General features: G+C 29.5%; 1 protein-coding gene across 5 annotated transcripts in view; it reads right to left on the reverse strand.

Moving 5' to 3' along the window:
• Positions 1 to 9975: 9975 nt before the first annotated feature.
• Positions 9976 to 20422, reverse strand: part of LOC126735843 (potassium/sodium hyperpolarization-activated cyclic nucleotide-gated channel 2) — a 152749-nt gene continuing 142302 nt past the window's right edge. For 4 of the 5 annotated variants that reach the window (XM_050439922.1, XM_050439924.1, XM_050439923.1 and 1 more), the window contains one exon: positions 9976 to 18802. In XM_050439922.1, coding sequence (XP_050295879.1) covers positions 18469 to 18802 — 334 coding nt within the window. In that variant the 3' untranslated portion in view covers positions 9976 to 18468. The remainder of the gene's footprint in view (positions 18803 to 20422) is intronic. The other variant, XR_007660518.1, reaches the window with a different exon arrangement.

The raw sequence follows: 20422 nt of genomic DNA on the forward strand, positions 1-20422 counted from the left end.
ACTATTGGTATATTAATTAGAACAACAAAATACTCGTGCAAATATTAATTAGAACAATAAAATACTACAAACCTACCTATCTGGATTAAAAGAAGGGTATGAACTCATGTATCTGTGATAAAGAGATGACTTTACTGAAATAAAAAAATGAGGAACTTATTTTACACAAATGCCTGGAATAAATGATGAATAGTTCATGGATTAAATGCCTGGCACAACAAAATAATCCTAGCTTTAATTAATAAGACTTATAAAATAAAAAAAGGATTTTTTATGCGTTAACTTCATAAAGAATATTTCACGGATTAATTGCCTGGAATAAAAGGAAAAAATGTACAGATCAACTTCCTGAAACAAAACAATAAATATGAATTTATGGATTTCATTATCTGGATTAAAAAAGAAAAAAAATCATGGTTTAACTAATTGGAATAAAAGAGGAATAATTCAAGACCCAAGTACCTTGAATTTAACTGTCTGGAATAACAAAAAGAAAACATATGGATCGATTGTCTAAAATAAAAAAAAAATCATGAATCGTGTCTTGGACAAAAAAAGAATATTTCAAGGTTCAACTGGTTTAAACCAAAAGGAACATCTAACGACTCTACTGCCGGAAATAACAAAATAATCAGGAATTTATGACCCAGTTGCCTGGAATAAATAAAAAAATCAATAATTTCACCGACGACGTCTGAAATAAATAAGTCGGAACTATCTGGAATTAAAAAGGACTAATTAATTCTTTAACTCTTAATTAATTTATGATTTGACAACAGCCACTAAAGAGGAAGATAACAGTACGCGCATTGTACGCGCTTTCTATATTTAAACAATTTGGTTTGTTTAAGCTGTAACTCAAGTTCGCTTTTGTCACTTTATTATGGAACGAACAAACCTTTAATTTAATAATAGACAGTTATGAAACACAGTAGTTACATTTTTGTTTCTATAGGTTTCTTAGGGTTGTTTTTTAACTCAGAAAAAAATAGCGTAAATCATTTATTTCGGGGATAAATCCACTTTCAATCGATTTTTTTTGAATGGTCATTGTTTTTTCTTTACGTTAAAGTACATACGTGACGTAGACGTCTCATAATATGTTGTCCTTAGGGGTTCCTAAAATCAAGAGATTTTTATTTATTTTGCTTATCTCTTATGTATTTTTACTTTTATTTACTTAAGTATTTAAGAGGGAGAAGAAAGATAAATAAGAAACAATGATTATTTGTTAATGGATTTTAATCACTTTCGAGGGTCTGGAACATTTTTCCAAGGAGTCTCAGACCTCTTTCAGGAATTGGAAGCTGAATCAGAAGTATAGGATTACAACGATTAAGTCCACTTACTGCTTTTTCAACTCTAATGAACTTGATAAGCAATGTGAAAGTCTATTAGAGGAATCTCTGTTACTGGAATAATCTTTCAAGTATTCCTAGACATGTTTCTGAAAATTGAAGCTAAATTATGAGTCTAGGATTCCCAAGCAAGACATCATATATTATTATCGGTAAATGTATATTTCTTCACCTATTTTTTAGTTTTGGTATATTTATCAACCGTATATGGTCAAGTTATATTGATTAAACTGTAGAATATACGTATATCATATACGGTTCTGTTTACAAAAGGGTGAAAATTTCGACATTTAAAAAAATTGACGCGGGATGTACATATCTGGTTTTTAAACTTGATTACTACACCTCAAATATTTGATGAAATTCTTCTGAAAAATCACTGTTTTTCATCCATATTATCCAATCTAATAACCTTGTTTTATATTAAATATGTATATTTAAGTATTTATAAAATTTAAATAAACAGTGTTATTTAATTAAGTATTGAATATATATTTTCTGCAAAAACATTGTTTTTTATTAACACAACCCTTACCCCCCCCACCCACCCCAAATATTTGCCCAGTAAGAAATTCTTTTGAAAAATCACCGTTTTTCGTCAATAATATCCGATCTATTAGCACTGTTTTTGTATTAAATATTTATTAACATACATATTTAAAATTATAACAAATTTAAATAAACAAACTGTGTTAATAGATTAGATATTAATGACGAAATCAGTTATTCATGCGTATAAATTTGGAAAACAATGATTTTTGAAAACAATTTCTTACTGGTAAGTTGTGTAGGGTGGGTGGGGGGTTAAGGGTAATTAATGAAAAACGATTTTTTTGCAGAAAATAATTGCTTAGAAAAAAAATACTTTTTAGAAAGATTGATAAAAAATCTATAGTTTTTGTATGAATAAGTGAAAATTCAATTTTTTTAGATACGTTTAAAAAAAAATCAGTTTTTGTTCTAGACAAATTTTTATTATCTAAGTTTAAGAATAAGGTTTTTTCAAACTATTGGTATATTAATAAGAACAACAAAATAATTGTAAATTTATAGACCCACCTATCTGGATTAAAAGAGGGTATGAACTCATGTATCTGTAATAAAGAGACGACTTTACTGGAATAAAAAAGATGAGAAATTTATTTTACACAATTGCCTGGAATAAAAGGAAAATATGTACAGATCAATTCTCTGAAACAAATATATATATATATATACGTTTATGGACTTTAATTTCTGAAATAAAAAAGGATTAAAGTCATGGTTTAACTAATTGGAATAAAAGAGGAATAATTCAAGGTTCAAGTGCCTTGAATTAATAAATAATAATTTAGAGTTTAACTGTCTGGAATAACAAGCAAAATGCTACGAATCGATTGCCTGGACAAAAAAAAAATAATCTTGTCTTAAACAAAGGGGGAATATTCCAGGGTTCAACTGGTTCAAACCAAAAGGAAAACCTAACGACTCTACTGCCTGAAATAACAAAATAATCAGAAATCTATGACCCAGTTGCCTGGAATAAAAAGAAAAAATTATAATTTCACCGACAACATCTGAAATAAATAAGTCGAGACTCAACTATCTGGAATCAAAAGGGACTAATTAATAATTTAACTCCATGAAATAATAAAGTAATCAAATATTTATGATTTGACAACAGCCACTAAAGAGGGAGATAACAGCACGCGCATGTTAGACGCTTTCTATATATAAACAATTCGGTTTGTTTAAGCTGTAACTCAAGTTCGCTTTTGTCACTTTATTATGGAACGAACAAACCTTTTATTTAATAATAGACAGTTATGAAACGCAGTAGTTACATTTTTGTTTCTATAGGTTTCTTAGGGTTGTTTTTTAACTCAGAAAAAAATAGCGTAAATCATTTATTTCGGGGATAAATCCACTTTCAATCGATTTTTTTTGAATGGTCATTGTTTTTTCTTTACGTTAAAGTACATACGTGACGTAGACGTCTCATAATATGTTGTCCTTAGGGGTTCCTAAAATCAAGAGACTTTTATTTATTTTGCTTATCTCTTATGTATTTTTACTTCTATTTACTTAAGTATTTAAGGGGAAGAAGAAAGATAAATGAGAAACAATGATGGATTTTAAACACTTTCGAGGGTCTGGAACTTTCTTTCGAGAAGTCTTAGACCTGTTCCAAGAATTGGAAGCTAAATTAAGAGTATAGGATTACAACGATTAAGTCCACTTACTGCTTTTTTGACCCTAATGACCTTGATAAGCAATTTGAAAGACTATTAGAGGAATCTCTGTTACTTACGTGCCTGGAATAATCTTTCAAGTAGTCCTAGACATGTTTCTGAAAATTGAAGCTAAATTATGAGTCTAGGATTCCCAAGAAAGACATCATATATTATTATCGGTAAATATATATTTCTTCAAACATTTTTTCGTTTTGGTATATTTATCAACCATTTATGGTCAAGTTATATTTATTAAACTGTAGAATATACGTATATCATTAATAACATATCTGGTTTTTAAACTCGATTACTACACCTCAAATATTTGATAAAATTCTTCTGAAAAATCACTGTTTTTCATCCATCTTATTCAATCTAATAACTTTGTTTTATATTAAATATGTATATATAAATATTTATCAAATTTAAATAAACAGTGTTATTTAATTAAGTATTGAATATATATTTTCTGCAAAAACATTGTTTATCATTAACAGAACCCATACCCCCCCACCCACCCCAAATATTTGCCCAATAAGAAATTCTTTTGAAAAATAACCTTTTTTTCGTCAATAATATCCCATCTATTAGCACTGTTTTTGTATTAAATATTTATTAACATACATATTCAAAATTGCATCAAATTTAAATAAACAAACTGTGTTAATAGATTAGATATTAATGACGAAATCAGTTATTCATGCGTATATTTTTGGAAAACAATGATTTTTAAAAACAATTTCTTACTGGTAAGTCGTATGGGGTGGGTGGGGGGGTAAGGGTAATTAGAATTTCAACATTTCAACATTTAAAAAAATTGACGCGGGATTTACATATCTGGTTTTTAGACTCGATTACTACACTTCAAATATTTGATGAAATTCTTTTGAAAAATCACTGTTTTTCATCCATCTTACCCAATCAAATAACCTTGTTTTATATTAAATATTTATATTTAAGTATTTATCAAATTTAAATAAACAGTGTTATTTAATTAAGTATTGAATATATATTTTCTGCAAAAACATTGTTTATCATTAACACAACCCATACCCACCCCCCACCCACCCTAAATATTTGCGCAGTAAGAAATTCTTTTCAAAAATCACCGTTTTTCGTCAATAATATCCGATCTATTGGCACTGTTTTTGTATTAAATATTTATTAACATACATATTTAAAATTATAACAAATTTAAATAAACAAACTGTGTTAATAGATTAGATATTAATGACGAAATCAGTTATTCATGCGTATATTTTTGGAAAAAAATGATGTTTGAAAACAATTTCTTACTGGTAAGTTGTATGGGGTGGGTGGGGGGGTAAGGGTAATTAATAAAAAACGTTTTTTTTTGCAGAAAATAATTGCCTTTAAAAAAATACTTTTTAGGAAAATTAAAGGTGTTAAAAAAATCTATAGTTTTTGTATTTATGCTTTTCTCACATAACCTTAAGTAAAACGTGAAAAAAACTCTTTTAAAAGTGATAAAGTAAAGAAAAGCTAATTATTTGAATATTTTTTAGTTATAAAATAACGCTCCAAATTTCTAGAAAATATAAAGAATTTTTTTAAATACCAAGAAATTATTAAAAATGCTATAGACCTTCGGAAAATAAAATTTTATTATCTTTCATTAAAGAACAAAGATGTTACATATGCCTTTCACCATATTGCGAAATTTAACATACTTAAAATTTTTTTTTGTGCTTTTATTTTTTTCTACTTAATAATAGAAGGGTAAAGACCAAGAAGCAAAAAAATGGTTTATCGTCTTTTTTTTTGTAAATTTTTGCTGTGTATTAAATGAAAATATATATTTTTTTAAATTTTAATTTAAATACTCAAATAAAAAAATAAAAAAGACAAAATTAAATAAAATTAAAATAAATTTGCCTTTTTATACTTTTTTGTCTCTTTTTTTTAATTTCTTTTAAAATTTTCGTATTTGAAATCTTATCTATTCCAGGCATTTGTTCCATAATACTTTATATTTTTTGAGTTTATTTTGGGTAGATTAAGCCTTATGCGCTTTATTTTTGTCATAATAAATATCACAAATATGCATATCGGAATAATACCTTAATTTAATCTTTGATTTTTCTAGTGTTTTTTTTTTCTATTTTTTGATTATTTTGATAAAATAATTACTACAATTTTATTTATTCCAGGTACTTTTCATTTATAAATCCTAAGTTTTTGAAGCTTTTTCGGACACCTTAAAAATTTTTTTTTAAATTTTTTTTTTTAAACTTAATATTTTTTGCGAATTTTTACAAAATAATAATAATTATTAAATATTCTGGGTACTTTTTCTATAAAAAAGAGTTTATCTTGACACTTTTTAACACACTAGTTTTAGGTTTTATATTGTTAATTATGAGTTTGTAGTTTCTCGAATCTTGCCTTGTTACCATGTATAAAGCAAATATGCTAAATAAACATATTATTATTATTATTATTATATATTATTATTCTTTTTTAAATTGAAATTTAATTACTTAGAATTATAGAAAATAATAAAAATTAAATTTATACTTTAAATTTCTGAATTAAAATACAAGATTGTAATAAACTTTTTATTTTAGTTAATAATTCAGTCCAGCAAGCAAAATTTTTATTTATTTTCGTAAATTTTAATTTGCGCATTTTAAGTGACTATTTGAAAATTTTTATGAGAATTTTTATTTAAAAAACATAATTGAAATAATTAAAAATTTATAATTTTTTTGAAACTATTTATCCCAAAAATTCAAAATTTTAAAACAATGAAGTTTTGTAATTTTTAAATATCTGGGAAACATATTACAAAAACTGAGATTTTTTTATTGAAAGTACAATTTTTTTTAAAAATATTCACTTACATCATATCCTGGATCTACTAACATATCCCTAATCTGATTAAGTGCTTTGATTTTTATTTATTGTCAATTAAATCAAATCGAAAAAATTACGATTAATGTCTTAAAGAGCCAATTTAAATTATTCCAATTGAAATTTTAAGATAACATAAAAATTTTTAATTCTATTATTTTATATATGGTGATCGTCACGTCACATCCCTTTACACTTATGATCAAAAATGATTATAATATTTCCAAAAGTGATGTGAACATTGAATTATAAACAAATCATCATTGAAATTTACATTAGATAAGTGCTATTCAAATAATTAATTAAAATGACAAAAATGTAATGAAAAGTTTGCAAAAAATATCTCCACTAAAAATTCCAATCTGAAGAGCATGTAAACTACAGCATATATACTAGTAAAGTTTATATTTATTTTAATTTTTTATACTTGTAATTTATATACTGTATTTCACAGGCGTTAAGTAATATCAGCATAATAATTGAATCGGTGAGTTCGGAAACCGTCCAAAATTTGACTTTTTTAAGATAGCCATTTTGTTTAAAATTGGTCTTTTTATCGATTGAGCTTAAAAACCGTACTAGATACTTAGTCGTTAACGTAGCACGGCTGCTAGTGAGGAGAAAAACCGTACATGTCCATGTCGTACGGTTTTTAAACAAAATAGTGGCCAGTTGCTTATTTGCACGCACAGCATTCACTTCGTGTGTATGTTTATCATAAAAAATAGCTTAGTAGCAGCGTTTTATTAACAATTTAAGGTAAAATTGTGTCATCCAGTGATAATGAAGAAGTTAGTGAAACTAGTAGTGCCAGCAATAAAAACAGCACGTTTGCAAGGTCAGACATATGTTTCTAAGACGGGTAAACATGTCAATGCTAAGACTGTAGGCCCTGCGTGTAGGCAAGTTAATAAGTTTAACACTTTGACTAGCAGCAATTCGGAAGAACGCATTATACGTATATTGTTTGATAACCTAGTGGACTTAATTTTTTTTTATCTTAATTTATTGATTTTTTTTTTGAGCAAATAAATATTTTTGTATAGGAATTTGGGTTAGTATGGTTAGTTTTTTTAGCGCATAATAAATACACTCAATGTACTTATAATGCGCTTACACCCGAAGTACTGCTAGTCAGGGATAAGTCAGGTTAGTAAATTTTAGCAACAAGTTGGGTTTAAATCAAAATAGCTGTTTTATTTTTTAGTTGTACAAAGAAATGCATGGAACAGTTTACTGAGGAAGAAAGAAAAAGTGTGTTAACTAATCTACTTAGCCGTACGACAAAAAATGAATAAGATAATTATTTACAAGGACTAATGGAAGCTAACCAAGAAAGCAAGAAAGAAAATCAAATTTTTCGTACTTTGTCTTAAAAGGCTCAAATAGAATTTCCGTATGCAAACAGGCATTTACAAGTCTTCATGCCATATCGCAATGTCAAGTTCAGCGCCTGAACACCAGGCTAGGCTAGGCATAATAATAGACCTCGTACATGAATGGACTCAAAAAATTAAAGAGCACATTCAAGCGTGTCCGGTCAAACTTTCACATTATTCCTCCAAAACCGTACGTTATTTAGATGCATCTTTGACTGTAAAGAAAATGCATAGCCTTTTTGTCGAAAAATATCCAGAGTTTGAAAACTTAGTTAAATACGAATTCTATTTAAAGTATTTCAACGAAAACTTCAAGTTGAAGTTCGGAAGACCCCAGGCTGATGTATGTTCGGAGTGCGAAAGACATGGAACGAGGCTTAAAGATGTTATAACCTTAACGATAACGCAAAGAGAGTGGTCGCAGCTGAACTTATAGTTCATAAAAGGCGGGCATTAAAGAAGTGCAAACCCTTTGTACTGAACGACCAGAAGTGATGGGACTAGCCTTTGATTATATGCAAAACATGCCACTCCCGCATATTCCGGTCCAGGAAATATTTCATTTTAGGCAGCTCTGGGTATTCGCATTCCAAATACACAACCTTAAGGATAATACTGGCCATTTTTATACTTACCCTGAAGGTCAAGGTCAAAAGGGACCTAATGAAGTGTGTACATTTCCTAATGATTACATAATGAAACATATGCTCCCTGAAATCACTCAACTGCATTTATTTTCCGATGGATGTGCAGGGCAGAACCGAAACCAAACAATGGTTCGTTTCCTCTTAGCATTACAGGCAACTAAAAGATTTAACAAAATTTATCACTATTTTCCAGTAAGAGGCCATTCGTTTTTGCCTTGTGACCAGGATTTTGGCTGTGCTAAACGGAATTTTAAAAAACATGATCGAATTTACACTCTAGAAGAATATGATGACTTCCAGGAACAAGCAGCCATTTACTGTGAAGCAGATCCGATACACTGATATTACTAATTTTAAGAACTGGTGGCCTGATTACTATAAAAAAATATGTAGTACTCGAGGTACCGGTGCTAAGAAGGAAACGTTTGCTGTGTCAAACTATAGGCAGTTCCTGTATTAAAGTTCAAATCCAGGATATGTTAAAACGTGGGAATATATAGATGGTTTACACTCCCAAACTTTTAAATTGCTCAAAGAACATAAGAACAGCCCACCTCTGCCCAATAATAAGGCATATAAAGAACCTGTTCCGAATAATGAAAAAAAAATCTGGACGTCAAGAAGGTATAAGTCATTATTATACCCAAGGTGAAGCATTGGAATTTTATTACCACATCACGTCATGGAAAACTACAAACGCTGAAAATGATGATTAAAATGATTGAGATATTAGTTTTCAAGTTGTATTTTTCCTCTGTATAGAATAAATATATAAAAAATCAATAAATGTTTACCTATATCTTTTTATATACAGAATTGAGTTCAAAAACCATACAAGTCCGTCCCTCCTTTTGATCTGTCATTGGTAGTTCATTTTTTTTTCTGAAAAACTACCCTTAAAAACACATTGCCAACCATGAGATCTACAACTTTTCTATGCATGCCGATGGTCTATGCTAAGTAGTTTTAGCTTTAAAAGGTTTTTATTGATTTTCTCGAAACGCGGATTTTGGACATCTATGGTTTTCGAACTCACCGATTCAATTAAAAGTATCTATTTTTTGTAATAATTTTCTTCAAGGCATTACACCGTATAAGATATAATTTTGGAAGATTCAAAATTTAAATATTTTGCTTTGTTGTACTTACAATAACTAATAATAATTGATCAATTAGTGAGGCCCTTATATGGGAAACTGGGGGAATATAGAGCAAGTTTAATAAAATTTTATATTTAAATTGCATAATAAAATTTTCCACCTAAATAAAGCCTCAAGATGGAGGGCAAAATTTTTGTAAAAAATGTCCCAATTTACACCAACTCCCTCTAAGAGCCTTTAGGGGATATAAACTTATTAACTGTAAAAAACATTGATTTTTATTTCTGCTCCTTTACAGACCATTAACACCGAACTTGAGGGCTGCAAATAAACTTAAAAATGTACATAAAAAAACCCCATTTTAGGCGGGAAATTTAAAACTAACCCCAAAAAAAAAACGCAAATTTTTAGTATTAAACTAATTTCTATTTCAAGTTTTAACAGTTTGTGTACAGAGCGCTTTGTTTTTTTTTGAGACTATCGTATAGTTTCATTTAAAAAGAAAGTTTAATCGTGCCAACGTCGAAACCGGGAAAATCCACTAAAACCCAAACCGAATTACGCGCATTTTTTTAAATTTTAATTCTTACTAAAAATTTCTTATCGACTCACTAATATCACAAGATCTAACCCTAAAGAGAAGACTAATAAAACGATTTTTGACGCCTCAATTGAGTAACTCAATTTGGGTTTTAGCGAACGCATCTTCTCTATCCCTGTTTACTTATCATATAAGAATAATTGGCAGGACAGGGATAAACCTATAGTTTTGACATCGCTATATTAAACCGTACGCTATAAAAGAGCTAACCTAAAATAGGTAGGCACAGAATTCAATTCGAAAATATATTAGCATATTCTATTAAAATATACCTAAGTCTATAGATTTCTTTAGGACCTGATGAATACGATAACAATATAATAATTAAAAAAAAAAACAATAACTTCTAAAATAGAGAGAAAACATGTTAAAACTTATATGTATAATAACGAACGCACTATAGAAAAGTGAAGTGCCAATAAATAAATAAAAGAAAGACTTGAGCATGGGTTTAAAGCTAATTTACAATACATATTTCTAAGGTTCTTTGCGTAAACTAATAAGTAAACGAGTCTATTAAAAGTAGTATTGCTTTGTTTGTATTTTTTTATCTCATTAATTAAACGAGTCTATTTAAAATTTAATAAATGACGTGACTAAAAGGCGCACTAATGTCATTGGCAAAAAATGCGTGGTCCAAAAAATTCCTTGTAAAATTGCCTTGATCGATGTTATTTTTTAATAATTATTCTTTAAGATTCTCCGAGGTTTAGTTTGGCGTAAATCACTATAATTGGCATAAAACCGATTGCTTTTAAATATATAGAGAAGGACAACAAATAATATATTTCTTCTAAGCTTTTTGTGATATGATAGCCATGATATGTGACTTTTAACCAAATTATTGTTTAAAGCTATGGAATGGTTACATGAAGTTCTATGATGACTTATATACGCTACTGGAAGAATAATATATTGCTTATATAAAGCCAAATACTATAAATTTGTAAAATATTATTATTTTAGCTATATAGTCTAGCGTTAGTTGAATCCTATAGGAAATATACGGATCAGACTATATAGGGTAAAAGAGAAATAATTTTCTTGTCCATGAGCAAGAATTATCAAATATACCGATCTCTTATGAAATTTCTGATAGTTAAAGTATAAATCGATTGAGAAAGTGAATTTGCAAATAACACTTAAATCAGTTTGCCCTATAATAAACTTATTGAAAAATCAATGGCTTATTGAAAAAAATTATATACTTCTAGGGCATATATTTATATATCTTTATTAAGTGTTTTTCAGGAAGTGAAATGTGATTTTCATATAATAATAAAAAAACTGCTGCTGCTTCTTTTGGCTTAGTCCATTTTTCAATAAGTTTATTGAAGAAGCAATGACTTATTGAAAAGAGTTCTATAATACATAATCATTAATTTGACTGTTTCTTTAAGTCAAATAAATGGAGAATACATAAATACGATACAATGTGCCCACGACACTGTTATCATAAACAAGACAAAATTGATAAACAACCGCTTTCTGATATTGTACTACATAAATTGATACGAACAGATTAACTGCACATCTAAATCCAGTTAGAGAACAGAGACAAAATGAACCAGATTCCAAAAAATGAAACCGCTATTTTGAAATGCTAATCTGAACCTAAAATAACATCAGAAAATGGTGAATTTAATTATATTGTCAGTGTTGCTATAAAATGCCTGGTTTAGGAATTTAAGAGTGAATCATATGAAAAACAGTGGCTCACTCAATGCAATATACAAATCGATGAGGAGCATGAATTCTTAAACAAATCTACTTCCCAAGAAAACTGTTATGAGATATTTTGTCATTTAAAGGAAAGCTTATTGATAAATCAGCTGTTTATAGAGTAAAATATAAATTAATTCAAGTGTTTATTGAAACTTATTTTCAGATATCAAACACCACCCAGATGAAAGATATGAGTTTCCAAGTGAACCTTTTTCACACGCAAAAAACATGTGTTTACATGTTTAACCATTTTAAGGAAAACTTTTTGATAAATTAGCGGTTTACAGAGTAGAATTTAATGTGTCGAAACCAATGAACTAATGATTCAATTTACCAAGATTTTATGAAATCTTGAAAAATTTTATGAAATATTTAATGTTTTTGCCAAGTTCTCATTGTTTGGCTTAAAAAACATATGAGCCACTACTAATAGACTATGCAATAGGGTAGAATTGTTTGCTTGGATATAAATTTATTTGTTTTTTGGCAAAAAAAATTACTATGGATGGACGTATTAAATGACCATTGATTAATAGAGTGAAATTCTATATTTGGAATTTAATTGTTCTAATTCAAGTTTGTTTTAGAGGATGCACAACAGAGTTCATAGAGACATAATTTCCCAATAAATTCTATTTCCAGAAAAGCTTGCTTAGAATAAATTTAATAGAAAACCTGGACTATCAAAATTACTTTAGCAATTTTACGATAAATTTAAAAAATTTGAGAATTTTGCTATAAACAAACCAACCATATAATATTTAAAAAATAATTAAAATTTTCTAAATGTTAGTTTCTTTCAGATAATATTCAGGTATTGTTAAATTGTGTTGGTCGAAATTTATTGATGATTGAGCAATATTATATAGATTGATGAAGGAGATGAGTTTTCAAATTTAAAGAATTCTCTTAAATTCAATTATAACTCATTTATCCATTTTATGAGTTAAAGGTTTCTGGAAATGGATAAATTTAAAAAAAAGTCGGTGTTTTTAAAAGTCATTTAGGAGACTGTAAAGTCATTGATTACTATCCAGAAATCGAGATTTTAAAGTTTTTGACCCATGTTGAAAAATCAAAGTTGAGAAATCTAATGTGGTCAAAAATTGAATTTTTTTAACTCATATTGCAACATCATCAAGATATTTGTGCATTAATGGACATTTTTCGGTGTAACTTAGGAACCAATGTGAATATTTGCATCATTTTTTTATAGTAATAAAATGGCATCTTGAGGATGAATTTAAGGGTAAAAACGTCGTTCTGGACAAAAAATTAACTTAGGGCACCTTTAGTTGAAGAAATTTTTTTTTGTCAATTTTCATAGTAAATTTTTAATATTTTTGAGAAATAATTGGAAATCTCTTAAAAAGGCTTTTGTCCAAGGCAATGTTATTCGTTTAGAATAATTTTATACTAAAACGTTTTTTGTACCTCAAACACTTCCTGAGTAAGACGCAATTTTATCCATCAGGGTCCAAAAGCCGCCAAATTTGTAGTTGTAATTCACATTGCAACATGAAGATATTTGTGCATTAATGGAGACATTTTTGGGTATAATTTAGGAACCAATGTGAAGATTTTGATAATTTTTTTACAGTAATAAAATCAAATTTTCAAGGATAAATTTGAGAGAAAAAACATCCTTCTGGACAGAAAGTTTTGAAACTTAGGACACCTTTGGTTGAGGCACATTTTTTTTGTCAATTTTTATAGTAAATTCCTAATATTCGTGAGAAATAATTGGAAATGCTTTAAAAAGGCTTTTGTCCAAGGAAATGTATTTCCTTTAGAATAATTCCATACTAAAACGTTTTTCGTACCTCAAACACTTCCTGAGTAAGACGCAATTTTATCCATCAGGGTCCAAAAGCCGCCAAATTTGTAGTTGTAATTCACATTGCAACATGAAGATATTTGTGCATTAATGGAGACATTTTTGGGTATAATTTAGGAACCAATGTGAAGATTTTCATAATTTTTTCACAGTAATAAAATCAAATTTATAAGGCTGAATTTGAGTGTAAAAACCTCGTTCTGGACAAAAAGTTTTAAAACTTAGGACACCTTTGGTTGAGGCACTTTTTTGGTCAATTTTCATAGTAAATATGCTTAAGAAATAATTGGCAATGTCTTAAAAGGGCTTTTGTATAAGAAAATGTGTTTCTTTTGCAATAATTCCATACTAAAACGTTTCTTCTATCTGAGATTTTCATACATTAGTGGACATGGGAACTGCTGAAAATATTTTAGTAATTTTTTTACAGTAACATAATAGAATGCCTGAGGATTAAAGAGTAAAAACATTATTCTAGACCAGAAACCTTAAAAGTTAGCACAATGGAAGAACTTGAAAAAGAATTTTAAAAATTAAGGATTTTCTTCAAATTTAATAATAGTTTAAAGTAGAAACGAGGGTTCAGTTGCAAAACTGCTTAAATCCGTTTTTATTCAAAAATGACATATGTATGGCGCTGTCTTCTTTAAGACGTTTGACATAAGATGTCAAATTTATTTGGCCTCAAAACTTGATAAATCCCAAAGAAATTGCCTTAGTAGTAACGGTAGCAAAACTTTTTTAATCCTATGTAAATAATGTTTCAAGCGTGTCTTAATCCATTAATCTGCAACGTTTTCAAAACTCTTTTCTTCCATTTACACTTATACCACAGTAATAATACGCGGAATCAAAACTGTTTTGTTCCGCGAGATCTTACAGGCATGTGTTCCACAAATAATATTTTTATGGTTTAGTTTTGTTTTGACTGCGGTATGAATAGGTACATCGATTTTGTTTGTACGTTGTGCTGTTTTTGTTAAAAATTTGTTAATATAAAGAGTCTTACACACATTGTGATATGGAAGACTCATTTTGTCTTGCTACACCTGGTAAAGGCCGAAAGAAATTGCGAAATCCATCAAACTGGAAGAAAGCAAAAGATAAAGTTCAAAGGTAATATTTTAAATAAATTTTTAATAGTTAGGTAGGTAGGTACTTAAAATATTTTTTTATTGCAGGTATAAGCCTAAAACTCTACCTAGACACCCCAAATGTCATCATAAAAAAGTACTTTTGCATGTGAAAACTTGTCAATGCAAGATATTCGAAGATTTCATGAAAAATTCTGTGAAAATACTACGAAAATTGCGCAAGATAACTTTATTCTTAAACATACAGAACCAATTGTTCCAAAAAGGCGCCGTCCAATAAAAGGAACTCGAAATAATTCCGTTTCATTAAAACTAAAGATGGCACTTTCCAGATTTGCAGTAAAGCCTTTTAATCTATTTTGGACATTTCAAGGTTTCGGGTGCAAACTATAGCTAAGAATTATTTGATTGACACTATACCACCCAAATAAAATAGAGGAGGGGATAGGATAAGCACAAAATATGCCGAAAGAAGAGAAAATGTAAAAGCATTTATCTTAAAGTTAAAATGTGTTCAGTCTCACTACACTAGGAATAAATCTCTACGTCAGTATATGCCAAGTGATCTATCCAAAAGGCAGTTGTGGAAAATATACTGTGATGAAAACAGATTGGCTGTAAAATATGACTATTTCCGGGAAGTATTTACAAGGGATTTTAATATTAGCTTCAAGAGTCCTGCCACCGATGCTTGCTCGGAATGTATAAGACTTAAAAGCTTAATAACTGCCGAAACCAACAGGGATAATAAGGCAAAGCTAATTCTAAATGACAAACAGACTAAGAAAAGTATCACTTCATACACTTGGACCGAGAATGTGTGCGCTAAGGGCTCAAATGAAATATCTTCACTAGTTAATAATAAACTTTCTATGGTAGACTTGACTGATGTTACCTCAATCAAACTTTTTTGCGATGGGTGTCCTGGCCAGAACAAGAACGTAACAATGATGGGTATGCTGATGTATTGGCTGTATCACTCTAACTCTACAGTGAATGAAATTATTGTGACATTTCCTGTCGTTGGTCACTCTTTTTTACCGGCGGATCGTGTTTTCGGACGAATTGAAAAAAGAGTTAAAAAAAAGGAAGTTATAGTTTTATTACAGGAAATTTTTTTCCGAGTTTTCAACTGTGCTTGATATCGAAAAAGATGTCAAATGTTTAACTGGAAAAAAGCTATAGAATCGGTTATAAAGCCACCTGGGCAGTGGCATTTTAAGTTTGCTCCATGTAAAAGAATTTTAATTTTAAAGAAATGGAACTCAAAAGGAACTCAAGCAGTGTTCGTAAAGGGGGAAGTAAATTACAAAAGCGATTTCGGGATATACAAGTCCGTTTTGAAAAAAGGAAAAACCTTGGCTACCTTAAATTTGGAGCCTCTTCCTAAGGAATGTGCAGTAAAACTAGCCAAGCTTAAGGATGTGGATGCTTTATTAAAAAAACATTTTGGTTTAGAGTGGAGAAACATTGAAGAGGTCGATTAAACATTTTATAAAAAAGTAATTGACAACGCCATTGAATCACTTCATGATACAAAAGTTGAAGAAGAAGAAGAAGAAGGAATGGAACCCATGGAAGAAGACGATGGACTAAGAATTTAATTTTTAAGTTTCATTTAAAAAAAAATTGTTTTTAAATTATCAGCTTTTACTTATTTAAAACTCCCTAAATCCTACAGATACTGAAACAAAACTTTTTAGTTCCATAGTGCGGTAGCAAAACTTGTTATATCCCTAATATTTTTGTCCATAACTACTTCTTTTAAACAAAAATTTACTACTTAGTAATAAGTATTTAAATAAACAGTTGTCATATATGTGTATTTTCATTTTAAACCACAAAAATTTGTGGTTTAAAATGTGGTTTAAATTTCAAAAGTTTTTCTCTTCTCCTGTAAAATTGGTTAGCAGGGATCTAAAGAGTTTTGGAATTGGGCGCCTCAAACATATTAAAATCCCTTTGCCAGATTTTAAAGTAACGATTAATATATAAGACTTTTGAAAGTTTGTAATATAATAAATTATAATAACGAAAATTAAATCTACAGGCAATTTTTGAAAATAATAATAATTACAATTTAATTAAAGATTTTGAATTTAAATGCATGGCAATTAAAAAAATGCAATCATTAAAATGAAAAATTTTTGGAAAATATTCGATTGTACTGCCAGAAGTAATAGGGATCGAAAAAAATTCACAAACTAACAAATAGATGAACATTTTTTTTAACAAGAATTCGAAGTTTTTAAAATTCAAAATGGTAAAACTGAAGAAATTGAAAACACTGTTTTTTTTTTAATTTTAAATATTTGATAGAAATTAACGTTTTTTTTTTTAAATTTAATAAATTCAAAATGGGTGAATAGGTTTGAAAAAAAAATTCTTCCAACTCATCTAAGGGATTTTGAATCTTTTAATTACTACACAAAACTTCGATATTCACCAATTTTAAAATGGTGAATGGAGGGAGGAATTTTGGGAAAAGTAGCTGAATCTGGGTGTTTAGGCAATTTTTGAGAAATAGCATCTATAACCTCAAATATGAGCAAACAACATTATCAGAAAATTTACATTTTAGGCAAACGGTGCATAAGAGCTATTTTTACTAAAATAACACAATAATATTGACGAAACTATGAATAGTTAATAAAAAGATAATAATAGTCAAAATAAAAGTTCAAGGAAACGAAAGCTCAGATCCTGTGCTGGAAAAATCTTGGAAAAACCCAATTTCTCTCTTTTAAAACTCAATTTATTTAATTTAGTCACGACCAAATTACGTGCTGTCCAACTAAAAAGTGCATACTTTTAAAAAATAAAATTTTAATATTTAGTATATATTTATATGGAATGGCAAAATCTTATAATTCAGAACGTTTCGATACATTGCGCATGATAAATCTATAATTTGTAAAAAATGGGTCGAATCCCTGTTTTCTATGAGAACTCAAATTGGAAACCCTTGAATGACTTGAAATTTATAGCACTATAAAGTCCAAATGAGCTTAAGAACTGTATACTTTTTCAAGAAGTTATTATGAGAGAACACATGTGAGTGAAAAACTAAAATTAATTGAAGCCGCAGTTTATGAAAAAAGGTGCATCATTTGCCTTTAAAATGGCATACAACCGAATTTTTTACAAGCCATACAAGACAAGCAATAATGAACCTAACCCAAGAAGGTCCAACCCAAACTCCTAATTTCGTTAATAATGACTTCTTGAAAAATTCATATTCTTAGGTTATAAATCCCTTTTATATCCTGATCCAGCTGGTACTTTCCAAACTTGAATAGTCCCTAAGAAATTCATAAAATTCTCAAAGAAAAAGTCAAATTTCTTAAAAGCTTAGAGCACACGCCCTATTACTATAAACTGTATAAGAAATATAAATCTAATATATAAGTGTCACAGCCTAAAGCGTAGTTAGTGTACTAATAATAATAATTGTCGTTAAGCTGAACAGCTACACTAGGAATACGAAGTTTCTCAACAAATTTACACCAAACTAACCATAAAAAAAAGAAACACCCCGGAGAATCTCACCTCTTTTTTTTTTTTTTTATTAAACGACCAAAGCCCGTTTATCACAAAATCGACCCGGCGTGCTACAACGACATTAGTGCGTCGAGTGTCGTCATTGCATGTGATTCTTGTGAATTGTATCGGATTTATGAAACGACCGATCTCCGGAGCTGTTTATCAACCATCCGTAAGGCAACATGATATTGTTCTCGGATTTCGGGCGGGGCAGAGCGTTCTTTATGCTATGCGAGTTCACATCCAGAGCGGAATCATCCCGGTGTAGTAGCGTGGGCGATTTCGTTTCCAGAGATTCTCTGGACATGTTCACGTTGTCTGCTTCGGCTGCCAGGGCGTTCACCACTGCGTTTAAGGTTTTACTTTCGCTGCCCAGGTCGCCTTCTTCTTTGTGGGATAGTAGGTTGGCGGTTTTGCCTATTTTGTTTAACCTAAAGAAAGAATTTTTGTTAAAAAAAGTGGGCATGTAAGTGAGGAAGGCACAGAGAAGGTTAAAGCGTTTTTTTAGTGGAGTGTGAGGGTTAAACGTACAAGAGTTTGGTCTCGATTAAGTTTTTACGACAATGTGCAGAGTGATGGGGAACGCGAGTTTTTAAATTGACTTTTTATTTAATTGAGGTCGACTTCTTCTTTGTGTAGTTGGGGTTTCTGCCTATTTTGTTCAATTTAGAGAACGAATGATAGTAAGAGAGGGTTGGCATGTGAGTGGGAGAGGCACAAAGAAGTTTAAAGCGTTCTGTAGTGAATTCAAGGGGTCAAATATATGAAAGAAATTTGTCTCGATTAAGGTTTAAACATCAATGTACAGAGTGAATGGGAACAACAATTCTCAAAATAAATTTGTTCTGATGAAGGGAAGGTTTTTTGCCTATTTGGTTTAATCTATAAGATGAATTACTGTTAGAGGAGGATCATATTATGTGAAAGGAGGAGGCACAGAACAGTTTTTGACTAAACATGTCGACTTGAGTAATTAAGGTTTTGTATCAACAGTAGGGACAAATTTATTTATTGACCACCCACCTGCCAACTTTGGTTTTTACTATATTATATAGATCTCGAGTGAGAGAAAATATTGGATTTTAATTTCTAACCATTCGGCCTCTGGAAATTGTGTTTTTCTCCCACCTAGTTTAAATAATTACTTACGAAAACCATCATTTGGTGGCGTATTAAACATTACCATTAAGGCTACCTTTATTTAAAAAAGGCGATATTAAGGTGGTGTCGAATTATAGACCATTTCTCTACTGCCAGTACCGTCTCTCCTGACACAGTATAATGCAGTGCTCTTTTTCTACATTTTCCAGGGATTCCATAAAGCTTTTACATATTTTCCAAAGTTTAGGAGGCATACTTCATTTATTCCAGGCCTTTGAATAATTTTTCCATTCTATTCCATTAATTTGACTTCCTTTTCATGTAATTTTTTTCCATTGATTAAGCATTTTTTATCCTAAATAATTTTCCGGATCTCTAAACAGTTTTGCCAGACATATTTTTATTATTCCAGGCCATTGAGCAATTTTTCCAATTTATACTTTAAAAGTTCGGCGTAATTTTTTTCGACTGATTAATCTTTTTTTTTCTAAATATTTTCCAGGCAATTCAAGCAGTTTTTTCCTATTTTGCAGGGTTTCGAGAACATGTTTAACTGGAAATAGTACGACTTTATCTTTGTGTAGTTAAGGTTTTTCTCTGGTTTGTTTAATTTAGAAAAAAAAATATGATAAAAGAGGGTTGGCATATGAGTAAGGGTGGCCCAGACAGGGCTAAAGCATTCTGTGGTATATTGTAGGGATCGAATGTACAAAAAATTTGTCTCAATTAATGCTATAACTGACAACGTATAAAGTGACCGGGAACAAAATTTGTTTCGAGAAAAAAGAGGTTCTTGCCTTTCTTTTGTTAAATCTAGAGGAAAAATTATTATTAGAGAAGGATCATATGTGAAAGGGAGAGGCACGGGGAGGTCCCTTTATTATATGTATTTTTATGTTTTGGAGGGTTCTATCGATTTGGAGAATTAAGACTTACTATATTATATAAAT

Source organism: Anthonomus grandis, chromosome 5 (assembly GCF_022605725.1).
Source record: "Anthonomus grandis grandis chromosome 5, icAntGran1.3, whole genome shotgun sequence".
Lineage (NCBI taxonomy): Eukaryota > Metazoa > Arthropoda > Insecta > Coleoptera > Curculionidae > Anthonomus > Anthonomus grandis.